At 40.8% G+C, this 8534-nt stretch overlaps 1 protein-coding gene across 1 annotated transcript; it reads left to right on the top strand.

The window, feature by feature from the left end:
- Window positions 1–530: 530 nt before the first annotated feature.
- Window positions 531–8534, top strand: LOC116620200. Its single transcript, XM_048725434.1, has 11 exons — window positions 531–681; window positions 2686–2792; window positions 3264–3293; window positions 4042–4090; window positions 4680–4699; window positions 4814–4859; window positions 5228–5244; window positions 5912–5954; window positions 6559–6581; window positions 6925–6967; window positions 8296–8534. Exons 2-11 carry the CDS (start codon window positions 2708–2710, stop codon window positions 8303–8305), a joined length of 366 nt encoding a protein of 121 aa, XP_048581391.1. The 5' UTR covers window positions 531–681; window positions 2686–2707; the 3' UTR covers window positions 8306–8534.

The raw sequence follows: 8534 nt of genomic DNA, 5'->3' as shown, positions 1-8534 counted from the left end.
AATTACACAATTTGATTCATATCAACCATGGCTAACAAATGACTAAGAAATGCTTGTGAAATTTCGTTACTACGTAGAAAGTTTGAGAAGTGGGTTTTCTTCTGATGTCTGATAATATTTCTCGATCTCTACTTGATATTAAATGCAGCCTTTGCCTATTTAACATTATTTTTCATCCAAAGCTTGAATTTCCGTTATTACATCAACACGCAGATCATATAGCGACAATAGATACATTAGGAAGACTTGATCATTTCGTAGCGTGCTCTATGGAGAGTCGACGGCGAACACGAAGCTAGGAAACGCTACCAACGGGATGTTATCAACTTGGATGAGAAACAAGCGGCTGGTGCGACGATAATGAGAAGTAAAGCGATGATATTAGAAGTCGTTCGCAGTGGGAGTTTTAACCTAGCAAATGACCATTCATTATCGCCTCACACTCCTCAACAAAACACGTCAGTAGAACAAACGCCATTTGAACAGACTTACGCATGCGCGCTAGCGTATAACCAGCCGCGCGCATGCGCAGGTGGTATGGCGAGCTCCTTGCGTTCGGCGGGACGCATGTTCATTAGATTACCCTGTGAGGTATAAAAGACTCGAGATTTCAGGAACTTGTCACTCGTCAGACGCAAGGAAGCCTCTTTACGACATTGCCGCTCTGTCTTTAGCCGTTTGGTAAGTAATGCTCTTGATTTCCTCGAGAATTCCCCATTCGTCGCATTTACGCACCCATTTTGACGCACTTGGGAGCGTTTGCATAAACTTAATACAATGCAAAAGTTTAAGAGCCTCTTGAGATGATGGCCGTCAGAGTTAATCAATAAGTTAATCAAGTTGTGTGAGGAAAAAGCTCTGTTTGTTTGAAATGTTTTGTTGATTTTGCTCTATAAATATTTTGCCGCTAGTACTTCTTTCATGAATCTAATGCATTTAATAATGAATCTAATGATTGACCATATAATTGCATAATTTTAACATAAAAAATGACATTTAGTAAAACTGATACAATGAAGTGGCATGCCAGAGAACTTACTGGAAAACGATTATCGTGACACCGACCTTAATATCCTTCCGTATTCTCAACCTTTCCCCTCAATTATTTAATCCACATTGGTCTTCGCACCTAAATGATCAAATTTCTTGGCATGCATACGAATGCCAAAAGATCTAATACCCAGAGAACCATTTCCTGGAAATTTTTATCCTGAAACAAAACGGATATATTCAACGGATAATTAAAATATTCACATGGGCCTCCATGAAGGTAAGGGAGCGGGCGGCACTGAAAGGTACCAATGTTAAATGATATCACCTCCTGTTAAACTGATATGTACCGCGAAACGGTCTCCCGAATAAACATATAGCCCCTCCCCCTTTGCAAAACCTGCTGTCGTCGTCCTCCATTCCAAAGCAAAAGGCATTATATCTTGGGATAGCCTTTATTTTCACATGTCCGCACGCCGCACCTTTTATTCTACGCTCATCGACGGGAATGATGTATTCATATATATTTTTTTATTCGCTATGGGGGTCTTTCGTCGTCGGCATGAAAAATGTGTGCAGCCTTTAGCCACGAATTCATAAGGAGAACAGTTTTTTGAAACGCTGAATTTACGGCAACACGTTAATTGTTATAGCGAAAAGGAATTCAGTATCTCAGTAGTGTTGAAAGAAAGTCTGACGTTCGTGCGTTAAAATGTTCACACCTGACGAGCGATTTCTCGTGATTAACAAGCCCCACCTACGTTCTCAAATATGCGTATAATAAAGTGATCAAAAACATTGATCGCGGGCGTTCTGTGTTTGAAAACAGGGACGCAACTTACCGCACGAGTTTGGTTTTCACTGGGACTCAAGCGAAATGCTCTTAAATTTCCGATTCTCACTGGAAAGCAAACGCAAGAGTAAGCGCAAAAGAACGTAACAGCTCGATTTGCTTGCTCTTGCGTTTGAATGATTCTCGCTTGTGTTGCGCTTGTGTTTGACTGATTCTCACTTGTGTTGCGCTTGCGTTTGGCTGATTCTCACTTGTGTTGCGCTTATGTTTAAACGATTCTCACTTGTGTTGCGCTTGTCTTTGACCGATTCGCTTGAGTCCTAGTGACAACCGTGTCCCTATAAAGATACTTTGCTTCTCACCGTAGTCACTTGTTGATGTTTTCTATAGTTTTCACCCCTGCCTTGGGGCTAAACCTTTTCTATGGAAAATAGTCACGTAGGAGGCGTGGCTTTAAATACTGCATGAACTTAACTACTTTTTTAATCATTCACAACTTTCCAAACAAACATTGCCCTGGCAACAAATTCGAGGCGACGGTAGGAATACATGCATTTTTATATCCCAAACACTTCAAAACACGCCCTGTGTGTATAAGCGTTTGTCTTTACCCTGAAATAACAGCATATCAGTAGCTATATCAGAACGATGATCAGTAGCGCAGAGTCGCTTTATAACTCATTTATTCAGCTGTTCGCTCATCAAGGAGTCCGGCAAATATTGGGTGATTTTCATTTGAAAATGAGGTGCGAAGACGCGCACGATTGGATTGACGTGGGAGGATAAAGGCATGCTGGGTTCGTATTGTCTCAGTAAATTATAAGTAGGGGCTGTGCTTGGTGCTTGTCTGCTCAGAGTTATATATCGGGAGGCGCTATTGATTCATTTATATTCTACCACAGTGGTAGAAGCAGAAGTTTCACAATGAAGATCACCCCTGTAATGTCCTGCCTGGTCTTGGCCTCTGCCTTGCTTGTCACGGCGGAATGCTACAGAATAACTGATCCCGGTAAGACAACATGCACATCGTCAAATCTGCTTTGCTTGTCATGGCGGAAATTTACAGAATAACTGATCCCTGGTAAGACAACATGCACAATAAATATACCGAACGAGCATTCGTCGAGCGTTAAATTCGAAATCACTATTTTCGGTAATTTATCACAGGTCAAATATAATCATAAAGTTACTATTTCTATTTTGAAAAAAAAAATATCCAAACAAGCAAAACAACCACAGCTAAAAATTAAAAACAGGGAAAACTTAAATTGTCAGAAATGCGCACGGTTGGCGTCAATATGGAAAAGAAAATGTCCATTTTTATATCAGTATATTGTCCAACAAACCACAGGGGTGAGGGGTGAAAAGAGACAGTGTAACCATGACAACAGGGAGTCTGCCCCGATCGCGCAGGGATTGAAGGGTGGGTATTGTGCACTTTAATCCTTTAAAAAGTTTTGCATTTTCTCTCACCATACAGGCGATCTCGAAAAACCACAAGAAAATGACGGTAAGATAAGATGCACAGAATAATTATGCAACTCCTGCAGATAATGTATTGCATGTTGCTCTTCTCATCTGCAAAAACCGCAATTTCGCTACTACAACAAAATCGGAAGTGTACAAGAGATAACATATAGCCGCCAAAACGGTAATATTTATGTTTCCATGGCAACATGACAACCACAGCAATGCATGATGGTTGGGATGGGCTCTTTCAAGGCAGTCCATGTTTGACTAATGTAGTCAAAGTCCTGAATTTATTTTAAAAAGAAATATTTCAAAAAAGTTTTTGAAGAGGGTTGAAATAATGCATCGTTTGATACTTGGTTATCTCTTTATAGGCGACTTGCGCTAAGGCATCACATAACTTTATGGATGGCAAACCTCGCGCGCGCACGGGCCTACGGCGGCAAAATAACAACAAAAAGCAACTTATTCAGCACTTACGAATTATCCAGAAATTTGTTGGTCAAAAAAGGGATTATTCTCATTCAAAGATGTTATCCTTTATTTTCTGCCACTCCCTGGCATGAAGGGCGCAGTCGTTGTGCGTTTATTTCGACGGTTTGCCTCTCAAGATGTCACGTGATTTCTTAGTAGCTGAATTTCCTATTGCCTGAATTAGCAATCAATCGTAAGCTTCCCATGCCTCACTCTATCCTAATAAAGAGTGATTTGAACGAAGCAGATTTTTCAAGAGTATGGAAAAAACATCCCATGGAATACTTTGTCATACTCGTCCTCTGTTTGTTTAGAGCCTGGACCGCCTATGATAAAGATTCCCGTCAGACACGGCAAGAGGGAGTAAGTGTTTGATTGATTTCTAAGAACCTGTCTACACGTATCCGTTTTCGTTTGAAAACGCAACCTTTTTGTTCCGTTTTCAAAAATATCCGCGTCCACAAGAAGCGTTTTCATTTTGATACGACTCGTGCCCTGACTCGTACCCAGGCCCCTCTCAAGTGAGTAAAAACAAGTAAAAAATATACTAGTGAGCGCAATGAGCAATGGGAAGGTTTAGCGCTGGCGCAAAGGAACAAGGGAAGGGTCAACGTCCCGTTTTTCATGCTACCCCTGCACGCGGCAGACCCAGACCTACGAAAACGCAGAAACGACACGAATCAGTCTCGTTCCCAAAGCCCACGTACCTTTGTTCCGTTGTCATCCCTTCCCACGGCACCGATAGGATATCGTTTTTAAATTGTTCCACTCTGAATATTGTTATCAAATCGTTCCGTTTTCGGTCATATCGTTTTCGCGTTTACGTGTGGACGATACCCGTATCCGTAACAAAAAGGTTGCGTTTTCAAACGAAAACGGATACGTGGGGACGTGGTCTAAATCACATCGGCCGTTTCTTCATAGTACTAACTACTTTTTCTTTTATTTGTAGATTTAATGACGATTTGGAAGGTAAGCTTGGCTCTCATGCATGTGGCTAGTCCCCAGGCCACTAGCGCACCAGCCTTCTACGGGCTTAATGAGGGCGCAATACTTGTTTTAACGAGTTCTATCCTCTTTTCCCAGATACGACACTGCTTCATTACCCCTTCAGGGTCGCACGCAAAAGGGAGTAAGTACTGATTGATTGATTTTTCTTTCCATCTCAAGTAAAGTTTTTCATGAATGAAAATGGCCAATGCTGGCCGTTGTAATTACCTTTTTATATATATTGCCATATATTTTCACTAGACACGCCAAATTAAAGAATATCTTTAAATATTGCAAATGTATAGAGAAACCATCAATACCAAAGGTCTATCAAATTTGTTGATCACTTAAAAAACTCCGCGACTATACCTTATTTTAATACAGAAAGCCTGCTATAACACACAACTTTATCTTATTGAACCACTAGAATGTTACCACTATAATAATCATCAGCTGCTGTCTTGATAAGATGCGCATATCTAATGACGAATAATAACGATTTTTCAACAGGCTTTTCAACGCTGGTGGTAAGAGTTGGTCATGTGATCTACTTACTGCAATGCCGTCATACCGAGAGAAATAGCAGCTGTGCACTTGGTTTACAACTGGCAGCACTTGGAGACGTCTTAGAGTACTGGGTTGATATAGTCATTCAGAGTGTACTGGGTTGAGATAGTCATATAGAGTGTACTGGGTTAAAATAGTCATTTAGAGTGTACTGGGTTGAGATAGTCATTCAGAGTGTACTGGGTTGAGATAGTCATTCAGAGTGTACTGGGTTAAAAAGCCTTTGTCAACCGCCATTTCCTTGCTTTTCATCTTTACACCATTTATTTGAATGGCAATATTATAATAACTTTTTCATTATGGGCCTTCTCTTTATGCAGGGGCACTTATTCACAGGCTTCGGTATGGTTTGAAAATTGATTTTTCTTACACTCTAAACCATCCCTAAGTTCAGGCAAATAAATCACTGACCCATCCAGATCCAAGTTTCTCCTGTCTAAATACGCACAAAAGTCATAACTCAATCACTTACTAATCGGCTAGTCAATTCATTCAGTGGATACCCTCGTAGCTTCTCATCTCTGCAAATGGGCAGGGTGTGGTCCGGACCCCATTTGACCCCCCCTGGACACGCCTTGTTATGAGCCTCTAATCTAAAAGTGACTTAATCATGCTGTGTTGTTTCAGGCCCTCCCCCAATCTACCTTCCTGTAAGGCCAGGAAAACGCGGGTGAGTAACTTTTTTCGAATATCTGGGCCGGGTTCCTAGAAAGCATATTAACGCTTTGATTGAATACCTGGAGAGCGCTACGTACACCTACCACTCTTCTGATTTGAGCAGTATCCTGACTCATAAAGGTAACAGTTTTTATCCCTGGGCTAGCGCTACTCTGTTTTCTAGGAACCGGCCCCTGTTTTATTCTATTTGATTTATCATGTCAACGTAGATCATTCGTTGCCCCACACGTCACCTCTACTTCCTATTCTCCTTCGTCTTGACAAGCTGTTGCGGGCGGCACTTTGTAACTACGAACATCCTACCTGTTTTCAACATTAAGATACAATACAATTATTTACTTTATGTAAACGTGGGTAGTGGTACCCATCCACTTTCCATACACATTACGGTTAAAACAGCTATCGGATCTCGTGGTGGTTACACGCAGCTGCTGTATTGACAGCCACGAAGAATGTTGTTAGGCAGAGTGAATTCTTAAATAGGATATTAGCTAGTTAAATAAGCTCTGTGTATACAATGAATTATAAGATGGTTGTATTAGACTTCTCAGGAAAACAGGCGAGTTGATAAATAACTAACATTCTGATTTTTATAGGTATTACAGAGATAACATACAAGGTAGGTAAACTAAAAGTAAACTGTTTCTTTTATATTGCGATGACATTTAGAATCTCAAAATGAATGAAACAACTGAACAAAGAAATGCAAAACTAGTACTCTTAAGCATTGCCCAATATCCCTTGGTTGTTATACTGTAGATGCACAGACAAATTAACAATGCCCATCTATAAGTACCCTTGCTATTATTCGATAAGAAATATAAAAAATAATGACAGAATGTGCGTTCTCGAACGTTCGTAAACCGATAAATAAAGAAACATTCTGAATAAGATGTCACGAATAAGGGCCAATTAGATCTGAAGTAGTGACTAATCGGAATCTTTCTTTTGTCTCTGTTCAGAAACTCGCCAGTATCTCGACCCTAGACCCGGCAAGAGAAGTAGGTAAGACACTCGCCAGTATCTCGACCCTAGACCCGGCAAGAGAAGTAGGTAAGACACTCGCCAGTATCTCGACCCTAAACCCGGCAAGAGAAGTAGGTAAGACACTCGCCAGTATCTCGAACCTAGACCCGGCAAGAGAAGTAGGTAAGACACTCGCCAGTATCTCGACCCTAAACCCGGCAAGAGAAGTAGGTAAGACACTCGCCAGTATCTCGACCCTAAACCCGGCAAGAGAAGTAGGTAAGACACTCGCCAGTATCTCGACCCTAGACCCGGCAAGAGAAGTAGGTAAGAAACCAGGCAGGTGCTACTCGCTCTGGCAGTCGCACTGGCGGCGTGGACGGAAACGAGCCGCGTGATCATACTTGCAGTTTATCTGTTCAGCTCTTTAAATATGGACTCCTTGAATCTTGGTCTAGCTTTTAGATAAAGTTGAAGAACCCCTAAAGCATGGGTTCTAATTGTTGTTATCTTTGGCAGTTTCGTTTTTATTCACTTCCATTACTACTGAATATGCGAATTTCAATTTACGTCAAAAGCCCCCCCCCCCCCCCACCCGCCCCTACTCACATTTCAGATTGTTGTTGAAAAGATATGTAAATAACTTTCAGTTAGGAAGGAGCTAATGATGCTATTTTCCATTTAAGGTTTACCAATAATTAACATTTTTCTCTGGAAAATGGGCTCCAAACAACACTTCTCCTGGCTTGGCGGGGGAGGGGGGGGGATCTGTCTACCCACAATGTGAATTTGACACAGTGACATTCAGGCTATATTCCGGTTACAGAATTATATATATATTTTTTTCTTTTGGCAAAGTGCCCAATCCCCTTTCTTTTTTTTGTACTGCACAGATTACGAATTATTGCAATTGTGAGTGTTTATTACATTTGTAGGCTCTGCACTCATACGGTTATATAATTTTCTGGTGATCCTAGACAAACGTGCCGGTCGTAGATCATCTCACAACACGAGTTTAATTTTAATAAATAATCCAATACGCTTTTTTTTGTTCTGTGGGAGGGCCTAAATTTTGGTCGCCTTTTTGGGGTAGGGTCACCATTTTTGTGCTTTAGATTGAAGGGAGGGTCGAAGTTTTTTTAACCAGAAAAAAAATTCAACTTAGCAGCCTTTCTCCCCCTCCCCCCCCCCCCCCCCCCCCGATCCGATAAAAATGACCTATCCCTTGGAATGCTCATTAAGCAATTTATAACCTTTGCCACAATATTTCTCTAAATAATAGAGTTTTCTTCTTATTCGATTTTAAAACTCAGTACATTTTATATGTTGCTTATACGTGAATGATTATTGTCTTTCTTCCTCTTCAGGAACCATTAATGGCGGTGGACAGATAGAAAGTTATCCCCTCCCACCGTGTATAGGTGCGATCTACAGCATGTTAACAGTATACAAAACTTAAACAACAAATTTATTTTTAATTTCAACCTTTTCCTTTTAATGTACGAGCATGCGAGGCCATGGTGGAGAAAAAAACTATGCAGAAGTTATCATAATGTATGTATATGAAATATCAAAAACAAAGAATAAAAAAAATCGTATTACCCGA

Source organism: Nematostella vectensis, chromosome 3, assembly GCF_932526225.1.
Source record: "Nematostella vectensis chromosome 3, jaNemVect1.1, whole genome shotgun sequence".
Classification (NCBI taxonomy): Eukaryota; Metazoa; Cnidaria; class Anthozoa; order Actiniaria; family Edwardsiidae; genus Nematostella; species Nematostella vectensis.
This window is presented reverse-complemented; position numbering and strand designations above follow the sequence as displayed.

What these genes read in the sequence shown, in the direction of transcription:
- LOC116620200 (XM_048725434.1), top strand. Translation starts at nt 2,708, where the DNA reads ATGAAGATCACCCCTGTAATGTCCTGCCTGGTCTTGGCCTCTGCCTTG. An exon ending in GTCAGACACGGCAAGAGGGA is followed by an intron (nt 4,091 to 4,679) that starts GTAAGTGTTTGA and finishes TTTTATTTGTAG; the next exon opens with ATTTAATGACGATTTGGAAG. An exon ending in GTAAGGCCAGGAAAACGCGG is followed by an intron (nt 5,955 to 6,558) that starts GTGAGTAACTTT and finishes TGATTTTTATAG; the next exon opens with GTATTACAGAGATAACATAC.